Raw genomic sequence first — 27,620 nt, forward strand, 5'->3', positions numbered from 1 at the left:
GAGAATGCGGGACTCTGGGTGCGGGACTGTAGCTGCAGCAGAGGCTCCGAGTCTGCAGGTTCATAATATTGATCCATGAGGGAAAAATCCTACACGTCACTGTCGAAGCTACGAGATCTGACCGCATGAATTTTCCATTGTTTATTAAATCGCCTCGTAAAAACAGAAAACACACACTGCATGTTCACACCGCAAAGAGTATTACACAAAAACACATCTAACAGAATTAAACTGAATATGAAGGGTTATTCGTCATCTGATGACGTCTGTTTTATTGGGATCGCGCTATCTATAGAAAGTGAAAGTATCCTAAAGGAGGAAATCGGGAGCACGCTTCATAGATTCTGATTTTCGTCTATTTTATCGTTTATTTCGACTCTATTATTGTGTCGAACAGCTCATATTCATCTAAACCAACCAGATTACTGTGATTTAACTGACGGGTCTCTGTCTCCGGTGAGTTTCTGTTTCCTCGTTGAACACGACAGTCTGATCATATTTCTCTCATATTATTCGCGTGTTTGAGGGAGAAATCCCTCAGAGTTTGTTTTATTTGAGTCTGTCTGTATTTTCACAGGAATGATGTCGAATATTATCATCGCTTTACTGGTGAATCTCCTCATAGAGACTTCTGGTAAGAACAAAACAAACAGGTTTTGATTTCATTCAGATGGCTAAAATATTGCGCTCACACAGGCCTGCTATTGTAACGTGGTGTTCTGTTCTAGCTTCGTTTTCTCTCGGTTTGCCCTTTTTTTCTAAAAAATATTGAGTGTCCATTGGAATATCCAGTGGCGGATGGGGAATAATGTTATTGGTGGGTCTGTGGCATTCCAAACTTCCAGCCATGAAACAATTCCAGCAAGCGTGGCACCTTGACATACCTGGTTATTCATAAAATCTACTCAAAATCAACATGATGAGATAATTTACGATTCAATTTTGGATACCCCCATGACCGATTTAAACAAATGAGACAGAGGACAACACTTTACAATAAGGTTTCATTAGTTAACATTAGTAAACTACTTTAGTTAACATAAACTAAGAATGAACAATACTTATACAGCATTTATTAATCTTAGTTCATTGTAATTTCAACATTTACTAAAACATTATTAAAATCAAAGGTTGTATTTGTTAACATTAGTTAATGCACTGTGAACTAACATGAACAAACAATGAACAGCTGTATTTTTATTAACTAACATTAACAAATATTAATACATACTGACACTGTAACATATGTATTGCTCATTGTTAGTTCATGTTAGTTAATACTTTATCAAATGTTTCCTTGATCACTAGTCCGGGTTTTGCTGAAGACTACAGTTTGTCTGGTCAGAACCATGATTATTAAATGTGCATAGGCTATGTGTGGTTCTGTGAATACAAAATACAAATATAAATATGGATGTAAACATGTAAAAACACAATACAGTATTAAAACACTGATCAATAAAGGTAAAATATGATATTTGAATAAATTGGAATGGGCTGTTCAACATAATGTGACAAATGGTGCGTTCAAGTCATGTCGTAAAGATCATATTTACGAGTTGAACACACATGAACGCCATCATAATGTCGTAAATACGAGTGGAGAGCTCTGGATTTTTTTAAGCCCCGATCTACGAGTTGTCGGTACGAGTTACCACAATACTTCAGGGTATTTAGCAGTGATATTGTCAGGCTTTTTTATTTTACAGCAAAGTAAGCTGATTGCCTGCACAAAATATGATAGCATTATATTATAACAATATAATATGTAACGATAAAGTTTACAGTGGCTTCATAAGTGAATTGAAAACATAAAAAAGCAAAACACACCTGATGCACATTCCTTGTTCTTCATTTTCTAGAAGTAGAGTTTAAGAACTTTGCTGTATGTTTGTGTAATTAATTAAGAGGAAGTACACGGCCATCTTACTCCGACGAAGTGACTTGAACGCACCAAAACCACGTGTGCGCTAATGCTGTGCGTATGAGCATGGCTACTGCGGTCAAACTAAGATGTAAACATCTTTGAGCGCATACATGATGCCTGAGATGCAACACCGCATCAGTGCTTACAAGGAATAAATTAGTGCTGTCAATTGATCAATTTTTTTAATCGGATGAATCGCACACTTATCATGAAATTAAGCATATTTATCTTGTTTAACACATTAATTTTGTCATCATTTGCTGTATCCAGCAGAGTAAACAATCAGACTGAATGATGATTCTCACAAAACTGTATTTTCTGCAAGTTTCAAGGACATTTGAAGACTTCAAAAGGACACCAAATATCCATATGATAAAAGGAGTCCATATAATTATTTTATATAATAAATGTATGCAACATCAAAGATCCCATGAAAAAAACATTAGACTTGACAGAATTCACAGTTTAGTATGTGTACAGAGCAACAACACAGAGCTTGTTGTCATTTTTGACGAGTCAAGCTGCGATACCGAACAGGACCACAAGGAAACACCTGGATAAACCGCCTTGACTTGAGTGAATAAATCTACGATTACTAAACACAGCCACGTACACATGACAAATCAAACATTATCCTGAGTGTGTGCGGAAACAACTGTGTCTGTGCGTAAATGCAGCGTTCGATCAGTGGTCGAGAGCAAACATACAGGGTTTGTTGTTTGTGCGTCAATATAACGTGCTAAGTCAGTGATAGTCAGAAATCGGAAGGTCTCCTTAATGATATGCCCCGGGCTCCATTCATTAGTGCCTTCGGTTTGATCTATCCTGGACAGAGATTTGCGGAAACACCAGACTGAAAGTAAGCAATGCATTCCTGACAGAGACACACAGCGGTGTGTGAGTGTGTTCCAAGTGTTAGACTTGAGAAAACACGGACACAGCACTGCATGGGGGCTTTCCTGGTTACAGGTTCCCAAAGACTGCTCCGTCACCTACCCTTAAATACCCAGACCAGAACAAAAGGGTTATACCAATATTTTGTTGTTTTGGGTCAGTTCATTTCTGAGGGGGCTCTCTCACCTGAGGAGAACAGAATTCTCCAACGTTTTCAATCTTTCTCATTAAACCAGTGACTGCAATGAAATTAAGACCATTTTACCAATCATTTAAAAGACATTTGAGACATTTAAAATGATACCAAACATGAAAAGGAAAAACAATAGATTCACAAGATACATCATATGTGATATTTAGATATTCTTAGTGATCTTTTGGTGACTTGAATCAGGGGGAGAGGAAGGAGGAGGGAGAGGGGGATGCAGAGAGATAAGGAAGGAGATAAGTTTGGACAGGACAATGTCCTGTGCTCTTTCTTTGAGATCTTCTGTTCAGGGTGGGTTTTATTGCTTTATTGCTTTATTGCAGGGTGAATTTTATCTCAGCTTTTGTTTTAGCAGGAAAATCACTTCTTACACGCTGACTGTACAACTCCTGTACATTGCTCTTCAGAAACAATCACAGAATATGACAGAGCTCGTGTTTTAAAGCAAAGCACACACTGGAATAAATAATTAACTAAAATCACAATGTGAGTCTCTATTCTCTCTGATATCGCTGATGTAATCAGCCTGGCCTTCTTTACATTATTGCTGTTTTGGACTGATTGTTTGAATGAATGCGATTACTGGATCACTGAAAGCTTTCCCAGAGTTCAACGGCTTAAAATGGTCTGATCACAAACAGAGAAGCAGAATCGGGTTAAAGGGTTAGAATGGAAATTTCCTTGTAGATGCTCCTTGTGAGAAACCCCCAACTTCTAAGATCATCTAACTGCGTGACGTATATTACATTAAATTACAAAAGTACATGTAGCTGCGTCATTATTTGTTTGAATAGCTTAACGTGTCAAGGATTTTAAAATGAATCGCATGCAAGCCCAAGCAGCAGGAGCACCTCTCCTCTCTACAGTCGACGAGGCAGACCGTCGAGGTCTCCCCATCGTAATCTCGGTTCCCTGAGAGGAGGGAACAAGACATTGCGCACGCTGCTGTGTTATTTCATTTCATTTCATTTCATTTATTATACAGGAAAATTTAAAAGCAACAATTAAGTTACAATAAACAGGCCTGACTCAGTTTAAAAACTGGTTTACAGCAAGTTCCTGTTCTGCAGCAACATAGAACAATGATCACAATTTCGGCACATTTAAACAAAACATTATAACTAATCAAACAAATACAGACAAATACAACATTAAATACAAAAAGACAAAACTAAAAACAATACACAATCAATGCATGCATGTATGACTATCAAGAAGAAACAGTTTATATGACTTTTTGAAATATGCAATAGATGACAATGTTCGAATGCGATGGGGAATATCATTCCAAACTTTAGTGTAAATATAGAAAAAAGATTTTTGACCATAGTTGTTTTTGTATGGTGGAACTGGAATAAGTGCCTGTGAGACTGACCTAGTAACACGTAATGGTCTCACATTGTGTGTCGGAAAAGGAATTCTAGATGCTGGTGAAGAGCTATTTTGAATCTGAAAATAAAGTACTATGGCACGACTGTTTACGTAATTCTCATTGGTCAAAGCATTTGTGCGTGTGAGCGCACTACAATGATGAGACCACCTTGGTATATTGCTGTGAATCTTAAGTGCTCGGTAATATGGTCGTGCTATTGGTTCAGTAATGTCCTTAGTGGTTAGAGACCAGATTGGAAGACAATAGGACATTGTTGAGAACACAATAGCATGCAAGTAAGTTTCAGAGACTGAAAAAGAAAGATATGATCTGATCTTATTATACACATAGAGTTTCTGATTCAACTTTTTTATCAATTTAGAGATGTGTTCCCGATATGTAAGATGTGAATCAAGTAGTACACCAAGGTAGTTGTATGTTTTTGTAACAACAAGATCTTGATTTACAAAAGTAATAACATCAGTAAAAGAAAAACTTTTTCTGGATGAATGAAAGTACATACATTCAGTTTTCTTTACATTGATGGTCAGATGGTTCTTTTTCAACCAATCATGTATGAGGTGAAGATCAGATGATAGTTTGGAGTTTATGACATTGGGGTTTACACCAGAAAGAAAAATCACAGTATCATCAGCGTACAGCAAACATTTTGAGTGTTTACACACTCGAGGAAAATCATTGATATATAAAAGAAAAAGTAAGGGTCCAAGAATGCTGCCTTGCGGAACCCCTATGTCACAAACTAAAGGTTGAGATATAACCTGATTAACTTTGACAGTCTGCAACCTGTTCGTCAAATAAGAAGAGATCATTTCTATCACAGATGGAGACAATTCAAATAAGTGAAGTTTGTTTAGCAGAATCTGGTGGTTCACCGTATCGAACGCTTTACGGAAATCAATAAAAATAGCTCCAGCAATGTGACCTTTGTTAAGTGCATCACGTATTTGTTCAGTGAAAAGTAGTAACGCCGACATAGTAGATCTCTTAGTACGAAAACCGTGTTGACAGTCACTGAGCCAGTTATTAGTTTGAAGGTAAGAACTTAACTGGTTATGCAAGACTTTTTCCAGCAACTTAGACATTGCTGGAAGTATTGCAATAGGTCTGTAATTTGAGACAAGGGTGTGATCATCAGATTTAAAAATCGGAATAATTTGTGCTGTTTTCCAGTTAGTGGGGAAAATAGAAAGCCTGATACAAAGATTGGTTAAATGCAGAAAGAGAGGTATGAGGCTATCAGCATGTGTCTTTAAAAATAAGGTATTTAAACCATAAATATCACGGGCATTGGAGTTTTTAAGCAGATGTAATGTTTGTATCACCTCGTTCTGTGAGATCTCAGAAAATGAGAACTGATCAGATGTTGAAGAAAGAACAGGTGAGGACAAAGAGGGAATGGCAAAATGCTTAGCCAATTCCTTAACAGATGATACAAAATAATCATTAAAAGCACTTGCAATCTTTTCTGAATCTGAGATAAGAGTACCCCGTATGGAAATTTGAACATTAACATTATTTTTCTTCTCATTTTCATTTTCACCGGTGATGACCTGAAGGGTCTGCCACAATGTCTTTGGATTGCTAGCAGATTGAATAATCAGCTGTTGGAAATAGACCGCCCTTAGCCTTACGCAATTCCAAAGTACATTTATTTCTAATTTGTATAAAATTATTCTTACTCTCAGATGTTCGACTTGCCCTATACAATTTAAGAGAAGAAGCCTTCAATTTAAGAAGTTGAATTATTTCAGAATTTATCCAAGGTAATTTACTTTTTCTTGATCGAATCTTGCTGACAGTGGCATATTTATTCTGTATTAAATGTAATTTAGTATGAAATTGCGTTAAAATTTGTTCTGGATCTTCTAATGACAGTTCATCACTCCAATTAATAGCACTAAAATCAGCATTGAATTGCGACAGTTTTGAAATTGGTATTTTTGGTACAGAGTGAGAAGCATAAGTTTTTTTTAGATTTTAAGATCGTTCTAACTGCATAGATGAGCGAATGATCTGAAATAGCCACATCTATGACACCAGACATTGCATATTTTGAAGGCTGATTTGTGAGAAAAAGATCCAGAATCGAACTGCGCGTTTTTACCAATTCTTGTTGGATCCTTAATTAATTGATACAGTCCAAGTTTTATTGCAATATTTTTTAAAGATTTCGATGAGCTATCATTCCAGTCAAGATTGATATCACCCAGAATTACAAGCTCCTTTGTTGTAACAGATTTAATTATGTCAGTAAGCTGGGATAGATAAGAACTTTCACTAACATTAGGGGGTTTGTAGGTAACAATAATGGTGATTGCATGTTGAGGTGTAAAATGTACGATCAATTTTAATGTTTCAGTTTCGGTTTAAATTTTTGATATTAAATGTGCATATTTCCGATTCACATAGAAGGCCACTCCGCCGCCGACCTTGCTAATGCGGTCTTTACGATACAATTCATAATTTTCAATTGAAAGAAAAGAATCCGGAATATTAGGAGTTAACCATGATTCAGAGATTGCCTTTACATGGCAATGGTTACATGGTTATAACGCTCAGAGTCTCGCACAGCACACCTGTTCGTTCAGTCGGAGATTCTGACTCAATGACTGTGAGCTCCGAGCTATATAATGGAAGGCTCCGCCCCTAGCTCGTGCGTCCGTGCGTCATTGGCCGGTTTATTCACTGGCGCAATGCAATCATGCTTCAGTATTTCTGAAAGGAAGGGATAACCCCCATAGCGTGGTAACGCAATGTCTCGCTCCCTCCTCTCAGGGAACCGAGGTTACGTGAGTAACCGGAGATGTTTTTTGGTAAGGATTTACTTTCTCTGAGGTAGGACAGTTCCTCTGGAAATCAGTCGGTTTGGCTTTGACGAAGGACAGCAAGTTCTGCCTCTTTGTAGTCATCTGCTGTCGGGATATCAGTGGCCGCCCTGTTGGCATGCTGGATGTAAGCCTTCAGTAACCCTGAAAGTGTATGTTACTTCTGTGGATCGGGAGGAGGTGGAAAAGAGATTGATAGACCACAGACCACAGGCTTTCTCAGTTCATTGTCTTGATCAATGGTCATTAACAGTGGCTTCTCTGACCCATGGTCAGTTGTTTGTCTGAGAAATGTATGCCCTTTATTCCATCTGATTTCCTGGCCTGTTAAAGAGCAATTTTCCCTTTGTGATGGCACCTGCGGGGTTCTCCTTTGATGGCACTTACGTCCAGTTATCAGACTCTGCGAGTTCCTGGATTTTTTCCTGGATGCCACTTTAGAATGACAGGAGTGTGATAGCAGCTGGGTAAGTACAGTCGGGGATTCAGACCACAGAGTAACACTGTGTATGGGCAAAGTTAGCTCTATCTTCAGAACTTCAGAACTCTACCTTTAGGGTTTCTCAGTTCATAAGTAAGCCACAGAACCGTAGGCTCGCTCTGAAGCATTACAGAAAATGTGGACCTGCCTTATGCTGGCGATCCAGTTCTTTACTGCAGTAACACCTCAGTAAAACAACATGCTGTAAACAATGCAAGCTCACTCTTCCAACCTTACCACAAGTTCAGTAGGTCCCCAGGCAGCCGGAGATCATCCCACTCTCTTTTCTTCTTGTTGTAAGAACTGACTAAGCTGGACGATGACATTTTTTTTACAAAAAAAAAATGTTTTTGGCTTTAATTTGAATAATTTATGATCTTTACAATAGAACTGAATAAACACTGAAGTTGAAGAACAGCTGAAATGCATAATTTTCCTGTTATCACTGTAAAGCTGCTTTGAAACCATATGTATTGTATAAAGCGCTATATAAATAGAGGTGACTTGATTTGACTTATTCATACATGTCTGGTGCCTTGTCTCTCTGAAGATTTCTCCAAATGAATTGTCTTCAGGCAAAAGGTGTACCTCACCTGGTGGAACATCCCACAAATGTCACTAATAATGGTAATAGAATCGTACTGAAAACGCAGAAGAATTGACAGAAGAGAAGGACTGAGTGGTGGACCTGGCAGTAAGTACTCATTCAGGTTGTGGCCTTGGTCAGCAAACGAACAGTTGAAGATAACCCTTTTCTTTCTAATATGCTCTACCAGATGATGTTGAATTTACCAGCTCTCTCTGGAATGGTCCACCTGTCCAGAAGTGAGTTTTGTGATGTAGCCAGCTTGCTGTAACCTGACCATCTAGGATTCTTGTTCAGCTGATTTCCTATTCCCCTTAATTGTGGCAGGACAGCTTCTTTATGTGCATGTAGACATGGCATACCTTTGGTACATAGAAGAGTGGTAGCATAGTGCTGGATTCTGTTAACATCCACCTTCACGGATTTGTCCTGGAGAAGTTGGATGGACTCTTGGTCTTGCCGATATGCAAGAGTGTCCATTTTTCACAATTTCTCCACATTCTCCACAAGGTCATTACTGGGCCATAAGCTGTGAAGAGACATTGTTGTGGGGAAAGTCTGCCGGTTAGTTCATGAGCTGGGCCCTATAGTATCCATCCTAGACATGTTCTCACAGCAGCAGGGCCACCAGGTGGACCCAGTCTGACTGGTTCTATGGGTGTGATGAGGCTAATGAGCCAATGAGAACTACTGGTTTCACTTTGTGAAGATGCTGTAGTGGCAGGTCTGTAAGGTGCTTGTACTTCTGGATTATCTTGACGGGATGTGTGTGCTCTGCTAAACCCAGGTTTTTGGCTGTGAATGCACTCCGTATCCTGAAAGCCTTATTGTTTATTGTTTTATTGTTTATTGTTTTATTTGGATCCCCATTAGCTCCCACTATGGTGGTCGCTAGTCTTCCTGGGGTCCACTAAAATCACAATACAAAAATACAAAATTCAATTAATCAATACATCAGTAAGATCTATGAAAACTATACAATGTATTAGCTGCCATGACACACATTTAAAAGAACAGTACAAATTATGCAGTTATGCAAAAAGCAACATCTATTCAACATGCAATTTAAACAATTTAAAAACAAAACATGCAAAAAAATAAAAATAAATAGATAATACTTTCACTCCTGTAATCTCTGTTTTATTGTTTTCTTAAAAGAAAATTGACTTTTGATTTCCCTGACGCTGGATGGAAGTAAGTTCCACTCTACAGCCCCTCTGTATACAAAATTACATCTTGGACTAGGAGTAATCATTATCTTGTTGCTGACTGAGCGTGTCACATGCTCATGACCATATCCACTAAACAATATTTTTTCTTTTATAAAGTTATATGCTTCATTAGCCATGACCTTGTGCATGAGCAACAGAAGATTATATTTTACTTTTGCCTCTACTGTTAACCAAGATAATTTAATATGCATCTCACACACACTAGCGCGAAAAGAACAGTGCAGAACTACTCTGGCTGCTCTATTCTGTGCAATTTGAAGTTTTCTTAAATGTTTTTGGGCCGCACTAGTCCAAACTACTGGACAGTAATATAAGTGAGACAGAACAAGACTTTGGACGACATTTTTCAATGTAGCCGTTGGACAATATACAGAGCATTTTCTGGACATACAGTGCTATGCATAAGTTTAGACACCCATACTAAAGTTGACTAAAAAGAGGAATAAAAAATCATCTTTTGGAAACTGAACTTAATGCCTTAATTTAAAAAATTAGGAAAAATCCAATCTTTAAGGACACCAATTTTCTTTGTGAATGAATAATGTATCGTAAATAAATAAATGTTCTTCCTTAAAATACAGGTTGCATAAGTTTGGACACCCCTATGTTAAAGTCTCTGCTGCACCAACTTAATTGATATAAATACTAGTGTAGAACATTGCATAGAAACTGTGTCTATTCCTCGTTTAGTGAGATCAAATAATAAATCTACTGCAGGATCTAGGAAAAATCTAATTGTTATTAAAACAGAAAATCTCGCTATTAGTGAACAAAAACAATTTATAAAGCTAGGTCTTCTAAACATTAGATCACTCACACCTAAGGCAGTTATTGTAAATGAAATAGTCACAGATAATAGCATCAATGTACTTTGTTTTACTGAAACCTGGCTTAAACCAAATGATTATTTCGGTCTTAATGAGTCTACTCCACCAGGATACTGTTATAAGCATGAGCCCCGTCTGATTGGTCGTGGCGGCGGTGTTGCAACAATCTATAGAGATATTCTTAATGTTACCCAGAAAACGGGTGACAAGTTTAATTCGTTTGAAGTACTTGTACTAAATGTTACGCTCTCAGATGTAAGAAAAAAATCCCTATTATCTCTAGCCTTGGCTACCGTATATAGACCGCCTGGGCCTTACGCTGATTTCCTAAAAGAGTTTGCAGATTTTCTCTCAGATCTATTGGTCAACGTCGATAAAGCATTAATTGTTGGAGATTTTAACATACACGTTAAAATCTGATGTTACTGACCATTACATGGTAACTTGCATATTACGTACTGCTGTACTATGTCATGCTGCGCCGCTTTATCGACCAGGCAGAACAATCCTTCCATCCACCATAGATAATTTCTCAAATTGCTTATCTGATCTGTCTCAGCTGCTCCCTGAACCCAAACAAACAGATGAACTAGAAGAACTAACTAGCACTATGAGCACCATTCTCTCTGGAACATTGGATGTTGTTGCACCTATTAAATTAAAAAAGGTCAGAGAGAAAATTAAAGCACCATGGTACAACAATTCTACGCACGTTCTAAAGAGAGAAACCCGTAATTTAGAGCGTAAATGGAAACAAACTAATTTAGAGGTCTTTAGAATCGCGTGGAAAGACAGTATGTCACGTTATAAAAAGGCCCTAAAAGCAGCCAGGGCTGAGCATCTCCGCAAACTAATAGAAAACAACCAAAACAATCCAAGGTTTTTATTTAACACCGTGGCTAGACTAACAAATAAACAGACGTCACCTGAACAAAATATCCCGTTACAGTTCAGTAGTAATGATTTCATGAACTTCTTCACTGAGAAAATAGAAAGCATCAGAACCACAATTGTAAACGTTCAATCTTCAATTGCGCCTTATAATTCAGCCTCAATTATCACCCCGCAAGAACAATTACAGTGCTTTACAACTATAGAACAAAAAGAGTTAAATAAACTTATCACTTCATCTAAAACAACAACATGTTTATTAGATCCTATACCAACTAAACTACTGAAAGAAGTGTTACCTATAGTGGAAGAGCCTCTCCTCAATATTATTAACTCGTCTTTATCTTTAGGTCATGTTCCAAGAACATTTAAATTGGCAGTTATAAAACCTCTCATTAAGAAACCACAATTAGATCATAATAACCTAGCAAATTATAGACCCATTTCAAATCTTCCATTTATGTCTAAAATATTAGAAAAAATTGTGTCCGCTCAACTGGGCTCTTTCTTGCAAGAAAATGACATCTATGAAAAGTTTCAGTCAGGATTCAGGCCGCATCATAGCACTGAAACTGCGCTCGTTAAAATCACAAATGATTTACTTTTAGCTTCTGACCAAGGCTGTATCTCAATACTAGTTTTACTTGATCTTAGTGTTGCGTTCGATACTATAGATCACATAATACTCTTAGATCGACTACAAAATTATACTGGTGTTCAAGGACAAGCATTAAGCTGGTTCAGATCATACTTATCTGACCGCTACCATTTTGTCTATTTAAATGGAGAAAAACCGATCATAACTCCAGTAAACTATGGAGTGCCGCAGGGATCTGTGTTAGGCCCTCTATTATTCTCAGTATATATGCTGCCACTTGGAAATATTATAAGGAAACATGGAATTAGTTTCCATTGTTATGCTGATGACACTCAAATATATATTTCATTACGACCAGATGAAAACACTAAATTATCCAAATTGACTGAGTGTGTTAAAGATATAAAAGATTGGAGGACGCGTAATTTTCTTTTATTAAATCCAGACAAAACAGAGGTACTACTTATCGGTTAAAAAAACCGCCCACAAAACCTCTCACAATACAACTTTAACATAGTAGGATGTCCTGTTACTTTATCCTCTACAGTAAAAGACCTGGGTGTTATACTAGACTGCAACCTGTCTTTTGAAAATCATATTTCATATGTTACAAAAACAGCCTTTTTCCACCTTAGAAACATTGCTAAGCTACGTAACATGCTATCAGTTTCTGATGCAGAAAAGTTAGTTCATGCATTCATGACCTCGAGACTAGATTACTGTAATGCTTTATTAGCCGGTTGTCCTGCATCCTCAATAAACAAGCTACAGTTAGTCCAAAATGCCGCCGCTAGAGTTCTTACTAGATCAAGAAAATATGATCATATAACACCGATTTTATCATCACTGCATTGGTTACCTATAAAGTTCCGTATTAATTACAAGGTATTGCTACTGACTTATAAAGCCCTAAACGGCTTAGCTCCAGTCTATTTAACGGATCTTCTATCGCCCTATAATCCATCGCGCTCTTTAAGATCACTTAATTCAAGGCTTTTGGTCATACCTAGGATATCCAGAACCACCAAAGGAGGGAGAGCATTTTCACATTTACATTTACATTTACATTTACATTTATTCATTTAGCTGACACTTTTATCCAAAGCGACTTACAATTGCTATATATGTCAGAGGTCGCACGCCTCTGGAGCAACTAGGGGTTAAGTGTCTTGCTCAGGGACACATTGGTGTCTCACAGTGGATTCGAACCCGGGTCTCTCACACCAAAGGCATGTGTCTTATCCATTGCGCCACACCACCCTATACCCCACCCCATTTAGCTCCAAAACTCTGGAATAGCCTTCCTGATACTGTTCGTTGCTCAGACTCGCTCTCCCAGTTTAAAACTAGATTAAAGACACATCTCTTCAGCCAGGCATTCATATAATATTTTTAATCTTACAGTTAAATCCGGCCTCTAGTTAATAAACGCCAGAGGAGAACTGGCCCCCGACTGAGCCTGGGTTCTCCCAAGGTTTTTTTTTTCTCCATTAGGTCACCTGATGGAGTTTTAGGTCACCATTAGGTCACCTGATGGAGTTTTTCGGTTCCCTGCCACTGTTGCCTTTGGCTTGCTCCGTTGGGGATATTTTGGGGATATTTAATTTTATCAATCAATAAATTCCACTAGAAACAAACCTTGTTGTATTATTTTAATTTAATACTGTGAAGCTGCTTTGATACAATCTGTATTGTGAAAAGCGCTATACAAATATACTTGACTTGACTTGTACTATTAATATAAAACTTACTAACAATGATAATGTGGTACAAGAAAACGAATGTGGAGACATCGTTTCAGTCAGTAGAGATTCATTTTGGAATCTAAAAAGACACATCTCTCGAAAACATGAAAGTGTGCTGCGTGAACACGCTGGGAAGAAAGCAAAAGGTTAGCCAATTGAATACGGTAACTTGTAACAAAGTGTAAGTTAAATATAGCGTAATATTCAAACAAATTAGTTTTGTCATTCCATCCATCCATCCATCCATCTTCTACCGCTTATCCGGGGCCGGGTCGCGGGGGCAGCAGTCTAAGCAGGGATGCCCAGACTTCCCTCTCCCTAGACACTTCCTCCAGCTCTTCCGGGGGGACACCGAGGCGTTCCCAGGCCAGCCGGGAGACATAGTCTCTCCAGCGTGTCCTAGGTCTTCCCCGGGGTCTCCTCCCGGTGGGACATGCCCGGAACACCTTCCCGGGAAGGCGTCCAGGAGGCATCCGGAAAAGATGCCCGAGCCACCTCAACTGACCCCTCTCGATGTGGAGGAGCAGCGGCTCTACTCTGAGCTCCTCCCGAGTGACCGAGCTTCTCACCCTATCTCTAAGGGATCGCCCAGCCACCCTGCGGAGAAAGCTCATTTCGGCCGCTTGTATCCGGGATCTTGTCCTTTCGGTCATGACCCACAGCTCATGACCATAGGTGAGAGTAGGAACGTAGATTGACTGGTAAATCGAGAGCTTCGCCTTGCGGCTCAGCTCCTTCTTTACCACGACAGACCGGTACAGGGACCGCATTACTGCAGAAGCTGCACCGATCCGCCTGTCAATCTCCCGTTCCATCCTTCCCTCACTCGTGAACAAGACCCCAAGATACTTGAACTCCTCCACTTGAGGCAGGAACTCTCCACCAACCTGAAGTGGGCAAGCCACCCTTTTCCGACTGAGAACCATGGCCTCGGACTTGGAGGTGCTGATTTTCATCCCAGCCGCTTTACACTCGGCTGCAAACTGTCCCAGTGCATGCTGGAGGTCCTGGTCTGATGAGGCCAACACGACAACATCATCCGCAAAGAGCAGAGATGAAATCGTGTGGTCCCCAAACCCGACCCCCTCCGGCCCCTGGCTGCGCCTAGAAATTCTGTACATAATAATCATGAACAGAACCGGCGACAAAGGGCAGCCCTGCCGGAGTCCAACACGCACCGGGAACAAGTCTGACTTACTGCTGGCAATACGAGCCATTTTGTCATTCAAGTAGGCCTAATGGTTCGTTTTATTTAATTTGTGTCGTCCATAATAATATTTATATTATTAGGCCCATTTATTCGTTTAGTTTTACAGCAGTTTGTGTGTACAATGGATATAAGCCAATTTAAATTTTAATTGTGCGCGTTGCGCAAAAGTTCACTTATCAAAATTCTGGCCTAATAGTTCATTTACTTTTAAAACTTTTATGTATGTTTTTGTGTATATTATTAGGCCCATTTATTCGTTTAATTTTACAGGATTTTTTGTGTATGCTATATTCCTTCTTACATAGGCATAATTTGTAATTTGAAATAAAACATTTCTATTTGAAATAGAAATGTTGTTGTTGTTGAAATGTCGTTGTTGCTCATTAGTTCTTTAGGAGGTAAGGCTGTGGTCTAAGGGGTCCCCAACCCCCCGGGCCGCGGACCAGTACCGGTCCGTGGGACATTTGGTACCGGGCCGCACAGAAAGAATAAACAACTCACCGTATTTTCCGGACTAAGACGCTTCGGAGTATAAGTCGCATCAGTCAAAAAATGCGCCATAAAGACGAAAAAACATATATAGCCTAAGTCGGACTGGACTATAAGTCGCATTTATTTAGAAATTTATTTTACAAAAAAAACAATGTTACAGATGGGACAGTTCTCCGTTACGGACGTGAGCGCTCTGAAAGCGGCACTAAAAGACTGCTTTAAAACTTTCACAGAGACCTCAAACAGAAAGCACAAAGCCTGTCTTTAAATTTGATTTCGTTTTGTATTAATTGTATCTTAATTTTAATCAAGTAACCCTTACATGTTGCATGAACGCATCAGCACCGAAAACATGGAGATTTTTTTTTTTAGCCCCTGACTGAAAATTTAGGGGCACACCTTAAATCAGCTTGCAATGCAATTATTCAAATTTCCCCCCAAATAACTGTAATACTGACCAATTCTTTAATAATAAATAGACTTAACGTACAGATATTACAATGTGCAGTTTTATTTTAAGTTCACAGGGCTCCAGACTAACATTTGAGGGCAGCAGCACCGGAGCCACTGAGTTCTACAGAAAATATCTGGAATATCTGGGTTACAATAACACATTGTAGGTTATTTAGGATAATGTGGCACTAAACTAAAACCCGAATGCTATAACTCTTTGACAACAAGGTCATTTAAAAAAAAAAAAAACCTTGCTTCCATGATTTAAAAAAAAAAAAAAATTAAAAACTATATCTTAACAATTATATGAGCAAAAGAATAAGCAAATATGTTTGCCGCACAATAAACTAATCAAACACGTTTAAATTCAGTGGAACATCAAATGAAGAATTACAAATGCTCATTATGTAAGATATACAAACAAATACAGTTTATGCTTAGAATATTTGCACTAATGCACATGCATTATTGACTAAGGCATGGGATATTTCATTGGGTGTGTCTCTCTGTGTCTCTCAGAGTCGTTCACTGTTGTGGTTCCTCGTGATCAGATAGTGGCTCATGTCGGGTCCACAGTCACTCTGCCCTGCTGGATCTCTCCTCCTGAGAACGCTGAAGCTCTGGAGATCCGCTGGTACCGTCATGACCAGTTCAGCAACCCTGTTCTCCTCTATCAGCATGGGAAGATCCAGGTCCAGGAGGAATCGTTCAGGAACAGAAGCTCACTGACTCTGCGCTCAGATCTGTCTGGTGGACTGAAGGATGGAGACGTCTCTCTACGCCTGGAGAAACTCAGGATTCAGGATGAAGATTCATTTTACTGTTATGTCAGTGGAGAAAAGTCATATGACAGCAGTAAAGTGGTTCTCAAAGTCACTGGTGAGTCAAAAACTACAATTCATTGTTTTCAAGGATCTACACCTTATTAAAGATATAGTTCACGTTTTGTTGCTTGAGTAGGCTTTTCTCCAGATTTCCACTAATCTATCTCTGTAACCAATAGAATATCAAACACATTTTTTAAGGAATGCTGCCATCATTTTCCAAATAAAGGGTCAAGCAGCCTCCACTGAACCACTGGAGATGCATTTACCCAAAGAAATTAAAAATATACTTGCACAGTTTGGGAGAACATCTGAACACCTGTCTCTTCTCTTCCAGCTTTAGGATCCGCTCCTGTCCTGTTTCCACAGCCTCTGGATGATGGACATGTGAACATCAGCTGTAAGTCCAGCGGCTGGTATCCAGAGCCGAACATCACCTGGATGTCAGATGAGCGAACGGCTCTCCGTCCTGGAGGAGTGTCTCGCAGACGTGGAGCAGATGAGATGTTCTCTGTCCACAGCTGGACGGCCGTCTCTCACTCGGACGCTCAACTGATCTCATGTTCAATGTCTCTCAAGACTGGAGAGTTTAGAGAAGGAAGATTGAACATACAAGCCATCATCTCTTCAGGTAAGGGGACATTTCACTCATAATCATACATGTTAAAGTTGCAGAATATGGCAGGATATTTCATGGTAGTTATCTAAAAAAAAGTGATCAAGTTAGCTTGTAGTTCAGCCCTGTGATCAAGTCAAGTCAAGTCACCTTCATTTATTTAGCGCTTTTTACAATACAGATTGTTTCAAAGCATAATAGAACAGAGATTGTTTTGGTTTTACTGCAGCTCAAGAATAAAGTTATTGTCCAGCTTAAGTAAAAATTTTTATTGATTCACTTCCGTTGTAAAAAATCATTAGTTATTAACCTATGGGCCGCTAACACAACACCGTTTCAACTGAACACAGAAAACTTTTAATGCGTTCTGGCCGTTCATTTGCACGACAACAGTGTTTGGCGGCTCAAGAATACAAACTTTGAAATAGGTGCCAAGGTGCAAGTTTAGAATTTTTTGAAAACGTTATCATCTTTTGATTGATTGATTACTTTATTATCCCCATGGGGATTTTTTTTTTTTTGCTTGTGTTTCAACATGCGTACACACAAAGAACCAACAATATACATAAATATAAAAAACATGAAAAAACACCCCCAAAAAATAAAAATAAATCATCACTGGGACCCGCTCAGTAAACGGCAAAACTACCTTTCATTTAAGAACAGCTTTACTAAGGCATCTGGTTTAATATAAAAGAGTTTATATCAACTAGATATAAACTAGTTTATATTCCACTAGAAACAAACCTTGTTGTATTATTTTAATTTAATACTGTGAAGCTGCTTTGATACAATCTGTATTGTGAAAAGCGCTATACAAATACACTTGACTTGACTTGACTTGACTTGATACATTTGTTCAAGGCCTCTTATAGGGATACCAAGTAGTTTACTCGCAATACTTAAACTTTCCTAAGCAAACTCTTTTGTTCCACTGTGACATTTCCAAACCAACAGGTGATACAAAATGTAAAAACACTTTCAATAAAAGAATTATAAAACATTAGCATTATCATATATGTCAAGAAAGTTCCCTCACCACTATTAGTATACTCACTATTCCCCTCAAAACGTGAAAAAAATTATTTAACCTATTTGCTAGCTCCAGATCCTCACTTTTACCATCTGTGATTGTCATATTTGTGTTATACTTTCCTTTACTTTTATGTGATACACTAATCATCGTCCTAATACCTTCCTATGCCTGTTTACAATTTCCCTGTGACATTTTAGCTTCAATTTTTTGTTTATATAGGGCCTTATCTACCTTAATTTGTCTTTTAATTTCCCTTTGAATGTCCCTTTAAGCTAAAACATCATTATTATAATATGCTACCTTCTTCTTATTTAGTCGTTGTTTAAGTTTCTTTGATACCCATGGCTTATTATTTGGAAATAATTTATAGGTTTTCATGGGTAGAACTGACTCCACACAAAAAAGTATATAATCAGAGATATAATCAGGTTTCAAATGTTTCCCACAAAGTACACTCAAAACATCCTTGAAGGCACATAATACTCTGTGTAAACTTCATAAACATGAATCTGTGAAAACGGTGACGGCGTGCACATGACGTGTTTAGTCTATAGGTATGCGAGTTTAACGTTTGTATGGGTAATATACAGTATCTCACAAAAGTGAGTACACCCCTCACATTTCAGCAAACATTTTAGTATATCTTCTCAAGAGACAATACTAAAGAAAAGAAACTTGGATATATTTTAGAGTAGTCAGTGTGCTGCTTGTATAGCAGTATATATTTACTGTCCTCTGAAAATAACTCAACATACAGCCATTATTGTCAAAATAGCTGGCAACAAAAGTGAGTACACCGTAAGTGAACATGTCAAAACTGTGTCCAAAGTGTCAATATTTTGTGTGAGCACCATTGTTATCTAGCCCTGCCTTAATCCTCCTGGGCATGGAGTTCACCAGAGCTGCACAGGTTGTTGCTGGGACCCTCATCCACTCCTCCATAATGACATCACAGAGCTGCTGGATGTTAGACACATGGTGCTTCTCCACCTCCCGCTTGAAGATGCCCCACAGGTACTCAATAGGGTTCAGGTCTGGAGACATACTTGGCCACTCCATCACCTTCACCTTCAGCTTCCTCAGCAAGGCAGTCATCATCTTGGGGGTGTGTTTGGGGTCATTATCATGCCGTTCGGCCCAGTTTCTGAAGGGAGGGCATCATGTTCTGCTTCAGAATGTCACAGTTTATGTTGGAATCCACGTTTCCGTCAATGAAGCTCAGCTCCCCAGTACTAGCAGCACTCATGCAGCCCCAGACCATGATGCTACCACCACCATTATCCACTGTATGCCCACTGTATCCAACCAGGGCAACGCCACACATTCTGGACACCATCTGAGCCAAACAAGTTCATCTTAGTCTCATCAGACCACAGGACATGGTTCCAGTAATTCATGCTGTTGGACAGGCTGTCTTCATCAAACTGTTTGCGGGCTTTCTTGTGAGCCAGCTTCAGAAGAGGCTTCCTTCTGGGACGACGGCCATGCAAACCGACTTGTTGCAGTGTGCGGCGTATGGTCTGAGCACTGACAAGCTGACCTTCCACTTCTGCAACCTCTAAAGCAATGCTGGACCGATCATGCGTCTGTTTTTTTAAGCTAGCTTCTGCATCTGACGCACAGCCCGAGGACTCGACTTCTTTGACCCTTGCAAAGCCTGTTCTGAGTGGAACCTGTCTTGGAAAACCTCTGTATGACCCTGGCCACTGTAACTCAGTTTCAGGGTGTTACCAATCTTCTTATAGACTAGGCCATCTTTGTGGAGAGCAACAATTCTGATTCTCCAATCCTTAGAGAGTTCTTTGCCATGAGGTGCCATGTTGAACATCCAGTGGTCAGTATGAGAGAATTGTACTCTAAGCACAAATTTTAACTGCTCTAATACAAGATACAACAATTTGTATGGTCCTGTCAAGCAAATAAAAACATGAAAATGATGAATAGGACATGTGGCTTTGCATGATTAAACGACGTACAGCTATTATCACTTAGGGTGTACTCACTTTTGTTGCCAGCTATTTTGACAATAATAATAATTCGTTACATTTATATAGCGCTTTTCTAGGTACTCAAAGCGCTTTACAAGGAAGGGGGGATCTCCTCAACCAACACCGATGTGCAGCATCCACTTGGATGATGCGACGGCAGCCATATTGCGCCAGAACGCTCACCACACACCAGCTTACTGGTGGAGAGGAGACAGTGATGAGGCCAATCAGTATATGGGGATGATTAGGAGGCCATGACGGACAGAGGCCAGGGGACAAATTTGGCCAGGATGCCGGGGTTACACCCCTACTCTTTTTCGAAGGACATCCTGGGATTTTTAATGACCACAGAGAGTCAGGACCTCGGTTTAACGTCTCATCCGAAGGATGGTGCTCTTTTGGCAGTATAGTGTCCCCATCACTACACTGGGGTGTTAGGACCCACACAGACCACAGGGTGAGCACCCCCTGCTGGCCTCACTAACACCTCTTCCAGCAGCAACCTAGTTTTCTCAGGAGGTCTCCCATCCAGGTACTAACCAGGCTCAGCCCTGCTTAGCTTCAGTGGGCAGCCAGTCTTGGGCTACAGGGTGATATGGCTGCTGGTTATGGCTGTATGTTGGGCTACAGGGTGATATGGCTGCTGGTAATGGCTGTATGTTGAGTTATTTTCAGAGGACAGTAAATATATACTGCTATACAAGCAGCACATTGACAATTCTAAAATACATCCAAGTTTAATTTCTATAGTATTGACCCTTAAGTAGATATACTAAAATGTTCGCTAAAATGTGAGGGGTGTACTCACTTTGGTGAGATACTGTAAATGTGCACAGGCACGTAATCTTTCTTTACAAAGTGACATCGGCAAATTACTTGTCTGGTCTGCATAATACAGAATTTTTACTCGTTTCCGCGGATCCATGCGAACTGGAATCATTTTGATAACGTTTTATCTGTACAGAGGTAATGGGAAGGAGGCCTTCACAGGGAAGAGCCTAGTTGACATTCAGGACTGCGTTGTCATTGGGTCCAGGTGCAGGTCCTTCATCAGATCTGGATACGGTCTGGATCCGGTGGACTGCGGTAAACCTCGGGATAAACAGAGAGAGTAATATTAGCATAGATGCCATTCTTCGTATGATGTAACGAGTACATCAGGATTTATGGGAAGTGTTCCCGGTTCCGGCTGACCTGATCTATGCAGCCTAACATTGTAATAATAATCATTTAACTGATTTGAATAATAGAAATGTATAATGTGTTATGTGTATGCCAGGTTAAAGAGATGTGTTTTTAGTCTAGCTTTGAACTGACAGAGTGTGTCTGCTTCCCGGACAATGTTAGGAAGACTGTTCCAAAGTTTTGGTGCTAAATAGGAGAAGGATCTACCGCCAGCAGTCGATTTTGATATTCTAGGTATTATCAACTGTAATAGACGTGAAGGACTATAATGCGTTAAGAGCTCGCTCAAGCACTGCGGAGCTAAACCATTTAGTGCCTTTGTAAGTAATCAGCAATATTTTAAAATGTATGCAACGTTTAATAGGGAGCCAGTGCAGTGTTGACAGAACCGGGCTAATATGGTCATACTTCCTGGTTCTGGTAAGAACTCGAGCTGCTGCGTTTTGGGCCAGCTGTAGTTTGTTTATTAAGCGTGCAGGGCAACCACCCATAATAGCATTACAATAATAGCCTTGATGTCATGAAAAATGCAGAACAATTAGTTAATGCGTTCAATGAGAGCATATGACGTAATTTAGATATATTTTTAAGATGGAAGAATGTGATTTTACAGATGCTAGAAACGTGACTTTCAAATGAAAGATTGTTATCAAAGAGCACACCCAGGGTCCTAACCGAATTAGTTCTAATTACTAATTACATTTTGTGCAAATATAATTAGCTATAAATATAATTTATAATAAATATATATATATTTCCATAATAGATGTCATCAATCCCTCTTTTTACATCCATTATTTTCTCTTGGATTATGCAAATGCAAAATGGGTTGCAATTAGCATTTTTATGTTGACTTTTTTTTTTTTTTATTGTTCTACTTTACTGTAATTGATTTATATATTTTGAAGGTGTTTGGATTGATCTGGTTTCTCTTTCTCAGATTCATCAGATCCATGGAAGGCTCTTTTCTTCACCCTTTTTATTGGTGCACTTCTGGGTTTGGTTGGGTTGATCCTGTACAAATACAGACATAAACTAACAGGTACAATCTGGTTAAAAGATTAAAAAATATTTAGTCTTCAGTCTTTATTTATCCCATTTCATCTCATAATGTTTTTTATCTGTTTTGCAGGGAAGAAACAAGCAGATCAAAGTAAGTAACATAAATTCATGTCATTCAAGGGTTAGTTCACCCAAAAAAGAAGATTCTGTCATTAATTACTAGCCCTCATTTCGTTCCAAACCCGTAAGTCCGTCATTCATCTTCGGTAACAAATTAAGATATTTTTGATGAAATCCGAGAGCTTTCTGTCCCTCCCCAAAAACAAAAATAACGACTTTACTCAACAATCTCCTCTACTCCGTGTCAGTCTCTGAGGCTGTTCACGTTGTAAACACAGTGCAGTGCTTCCGGGTTCAGTGTCAGAAGGCAGGCTCAGTATTGGTCGGCTCCTGCGTCAGCATCACACGCATGCGTCATGGTGTTCACTTGAACATCTTCAGACACTGACCCTGAACAGAAGAGATTATCGTTACTTTTGCTTTTTATTTAAAAAAATGTAAGTATATCTTAGTACAAAGATGTTGTTTCATTGAAGGTGAATCAATAAATATGACACCATTATTTTAAAGGTAGGGTTGCAATAGCAAGCTAGCTTTGAAAGCATAAGATCCCACCCTCCCTTCAGAGCATCTCCAAAGCTTCTTCAAAACACACGAATGCGTAGAGCAATGAGCAAACAAAAGCCTCACAAGAGATGGTGTTAAACTAACTCAAAGCACATAACATTACAATTATAATGAACAAACAACTTACAGAGCTCTAGTTGTACCACCTGACTGCTGCAGATTCATTTCGGCGTTGATAGTTTTGCCATTGAAACGCATAAATTAGAATCACGAACCTCTCAGAGTATAACGTCACAGGTTATGGCGTGAATGCAGCATGAGCTCATTGCTTTGGGTCAGGAGGAACTGCAAAAGGCGGCTGCTGTTTCGTTTGCGGTGCTCGGTGACTGACGTCTGTCTAACTGCATAGCATGAAACGCACTGATGACGTGTGATGTTTGCGCGAGCAGGCATTAAAATACATATGTTGACAGGCAAGTAAGACATTGTATCATTGCATTGGACGAACATTTTATGTTCCTACACCTTTCACAGACGATATATATAAATACATTTAGACCAATTAATGTAGTGACTGCTATCAGGATGTAAAGAGACTTTCAACCAGCATTACAAGAATTTTTTCTAGAACAAATCACCTACCCTGCCTTTAAATGGTAAATGTGATTTTGCACATCCATGATGCATATGTGTGAAATATGGTGGTTACACACAGAAACCACAATACATACAGAGAAACACCTAATTATGTGGCAGGTATGATGGAAATCATTCTGTTTGTGACTGTACTATTCTATAGCAAAGACTCGATGAATATACATGTTGTTAACTAATCTGATCTCACTGCAACCCGATCTGGAAAGACTTTAAATGAAAAAGAAAATGTTTTTATGCCAACTAATGCATAAAATGGATGAATCTTAGTGATATGTACTTTTACACAAACAAGCTGGACTCCCTGTGTCATTTAATGTGGTTTATTGTCTTTCAAGTATTTGTTGATTGATAATGAACCCCTTCAATGATATTTTCTCTGATTTTAGATGGTGAGCATGGAGTTATGAACTACAGAGAAGGTATTAGTAGTTGTCTGTTCTTTGCAACTTTAACGCTAGTCAATATTAAGAACTGCAACTGATGCTGACCCAGAAATCATTACTTTCCATTCACGGTAAAAATAAACCAGTGCTGTCATGTTGTTCACTGGTCTGAGAGAACCAGTGAAAAAGCTTCTGCTTTGTGTTTATTTAATTTACTATCATCTTTCATAAATAATTGTATCAGCATAAAGAGCATCTTGTGCTTCATCGAATCAAGGAAATCTGACCTTCTATTCCAGGAGTTAATTTTATGTCATATTACACTGTCATAGATTATGTTTAGATTTTTTGAATCCCAGATTTTTAGACCCCACTGTATACTTTATGAACTATTTAATAAATAATATATGCAGTTTCTTATAATTGTAAGAAGCATAATGTGAATCATGGGCGTCGGAACCATTGTATATGGGTGGGACCGGACCCACCCACTTTTTAAGATCAATGATATTATACCCACTCACTTTTACCATCTCTAATTCAGCGCATTTGTCTGTTCGCTTTTCAGAGCGCCGTCAGTCAAATCCATTCCACTTGAGGAATTAAATTAAATATATTTTTTTTAATTAAAATTAATAAATTAAACTCCATTTCCGCTGAATCGCTACATTATATTTCTCAACGAGCCGCAACTGACGAAAGTAACTGCCCGTTGTACCTTTCCAGTCAAATATTGCGTTGCAAACATCAATAACAGTTGTCATTGCTGGCAAATTACCATATTAGGGGGATAATCCACGGATAGCTATGCATTTAATGCACGACGTGGAGGCAAAGCACCGCCCGACGTTAAGTGGAGTTTAGTTTACATTTTTCTGGGGGAGGACCCACCCACTTTTTTTTTTTTTTTTGACGCAAATGATGTGAATATAATTAAACATACAACTTCAATATGGGAAATGAACAATTCATGAAAGTTAAACTATTTATATTATTTTCATGTCCTCAATTACACCTCTAGTTTTCCTTCTCTAAAACCTCAAATTATTCATTTCTTATTTAGTTATGGGAGATGAAAATATAGAAGAACTGAGGAAACAAGCAGGTATGACATCATCTCAGTTATACACACACACTCTTCATCATCTCAGTTATACACTCACACTCTTCATCATCTCAGTTATACACACACACTCTTCATCATCTCAGTTATACACACACACTCTTCATCATCTCAGTTATACACACACACTCTTCATCATCTCAGTTATACACTCACACTCTTCATCATCTCAGTTATACACACACACTCTTCATCATCTCAGCTATACACTCACACTCTTCATCATCTCAGTTATACACACACACTCTTCATCATCTCAGTTATACACACACACTCTTCATCATCTCAGTTATACACACTCACTCTTCATCATCTCAGTTATACACACACACTCTTCATCATCTCAGTTATACACTCACACTCTTCATCATCTCAGTTATACACACACACTCTTCATCATCTCAGTTATACACACACACTCTTCATCATCTCAGTTATACACACACACTCTTCATCATCTCAGTTATACACTCACACTCTTCATCATCTCAGTTATACACTCACACTCTTCATCATCTCAGCTATACACACACACTCTTCATCATCTCAGTTATACACACACACTCTTCATCATCTCAGTTATACACACACACTCTTCATCATCTCAGTTATACACACACACTCTTCATCATCTCAGTTATACACACACACTCTTCATCATCTCAGTTACACACTCACACTCTTCATCATCTCAGTTATACACACACACTCTTCATCATCTCAGTTATACACACACACTCTTCATCATCTCAGTTACACACTCACACTCTTCATCATCTCAGCTATACACACACACTCTTCATCATCTCAGTTATACACACACACTCTTCAGCATCTCAGTTATACACACACACTCTTCAGCATCTCAGTTATACACACTCACTCTTCATCATCTCAGTTATACACACACACTCTTCATCATCTCAGTTATACACACACACTCTTCATCATCTCAGTTATACACACACACTCTTCATCATCTCAGTTATACACACTCACTCTTCATCATCTCAGTTATACACACACACTCTTCATCATCTCAGTTATACACTCACACTCTTCATCATCTCAGTTACACACTCACACTCTTCATCATCTCAGTTACACACACACACTCTTCATCATCTGTTATATACTCACACTCTTCATCATCTCAGTTATATACGCTCCTACAGTAAGTGTAATATCATCTCACACATGAGGATTAATAATTGTTGTTTTATCTCTTCCTCAGTTCAGATCACTATTGACCGTGAGCATTCACATTCAGATCTGAGGGTCTCTAAGGACTGTAAAATAGTGAGAGACGCTCCAGAATATAAACACACTGGAGAGGGATTTCCATATGAGTTATGTGCATTTGGAGCTCAAACATTTACATCTGGACGTCACTATTGGGAGGTAGATTTGGTGGTACAAGGTACACCTCCTAAAAACTACTGGTTAATTGGTGTGGCGAAACATGGAAATTTTTGTTCAAAAGACAGATCTGCTTTAACTCCATCAGACGGTTACTGGTTCTTGTGTTCAGACGGTCTTAATGGCTTTTACATCAGCTCTGATCCATCAGTTAAACTCTCACTGACGCCGAGACCTGAACAACTGGGAGTTCTGTTAGATTATGATCACGGTCAGCTGTCATTTTACAGTGTCAAAGAGAGGAAACATCTGCTGACCATGAGCACCAGATTCACTGAATCAGTCGCTCCGCTGTTTAATCCAGGTGTAGGAGATCCGAGTCCACTTACAATTCTGGATTGTCCAGAACCTGTAGAATCAGCTGTAGAGTCCAGTGCACCTTTACTGGGTAACAGCTCAGACGCCTGACTGACCAATCCAGTGTGTTTAGACAGAAGAACGAATATGAAAAAGTAAATATCTCTTCTTGGATATACATACTACAGAAATGTATAAAAATGCCCAAATAGAGCATGGCACTAGCAACATCAAGCTCATGGTTTGATTCCCACTGAGATCATGAATACTGATAATGTACAGCTTGAATACAGCAGCATCAGTTCAGTCTTTAAGGTACGACAGCTTTAGATGAAGCAATATTATTACAATAATCCCCTAACATCATCAGATCAAGTGCTGCACATTTGCTGCTCACAGCAACACTATTACAGCTCGAGACACTCTTGATCTGACTGATTCAGGGATCTCGTCTTGCTCTGATACTGACTGAACTGCAGAACAGAAAACTCAACATGAACCAACAGTATCAGACATAGAAAATAAATAAATAAATAAAATGTTTTAGTCATAACGCCACAGATTAAGGCAGCTGCTGAGATGGAATGTAAATAAAAAACAATAAAAATAAAAACAATGTCTCCTTTATGGTGCAACAGTGATCTCTTAAATTGGATTAGTCAGTGTTAACAGAATAAAAATAAAAAAAGTAAACCTAC

The 27,620-nt window shown here is 38.9% G+C and overlaps 1 protein-coding gene across 1 annotated transcript; it reads left to right on the plus strand.

The window, feature by feature from the left end:
* The first annotated feature begins 54 nt into the window (after window positions 1-54).
* On the plus strand, window positions 55-27,620 carry LOC311287877 (butyrophilin subfamily 1 member A1-like). Its single transcript, XM_084404987.1, has 9 exons — window positions 55-456; window positions 578-634; window positions 16,285-16,644; window positions 16,927-17,220; window positions 22,355-22,456; window positions 22,547-22,567; window positions 24,087-24,119; window positions 25,147-25,188; window positions 26,441-27,620. The coding sequence occupies exons 2-9, from the start codon at window positions 580-582 to the stop codon at window positions 27,031-27,033; spliced, it is 1,500 nt and encodes a 499-aa protein (XP_084261113.1). The 5' UTR covers window positions 55-456; window positions 578-579; the 3' UTR covers window positions 27,034-27,620.

This window comes from Rutilus rutilus (assembly GCF_951802725.1).
Source record: "Rutilus rutilus genome assembly, chromosome: 3".
NCBI lineage: Eukaryota > Metazoa > Chordata > Actinopteri > Cypriniformes > Leuciscidae > Rutilus > Rutilus rutilus.

Excerpts from the sequence above, each read along its gene's own strand:
- LOC311287877 (XM_084404987.1), top strand. The coding sequence starts at position 580 with ATGATGTCGAATATTATCATCGCTTTACTGGTGAATCTCCTCATAGAG. Across the intron at positions 16,645-16,926 it reads AGTGGTTCTCAAAGTCACTG|CTTTAGGATCCGCTCCTGTC; the intron begins GTGAGTCAAAAA and ends CTTCTCTTCCAG. Across the intron at positions 22,457-22,546 it reads ATACAGACATAAACTAACAG|GGAAGAAACAAGCAGATCAA; the intron begins GTACAATCTGGT and ends TCTGTTTTGCAG.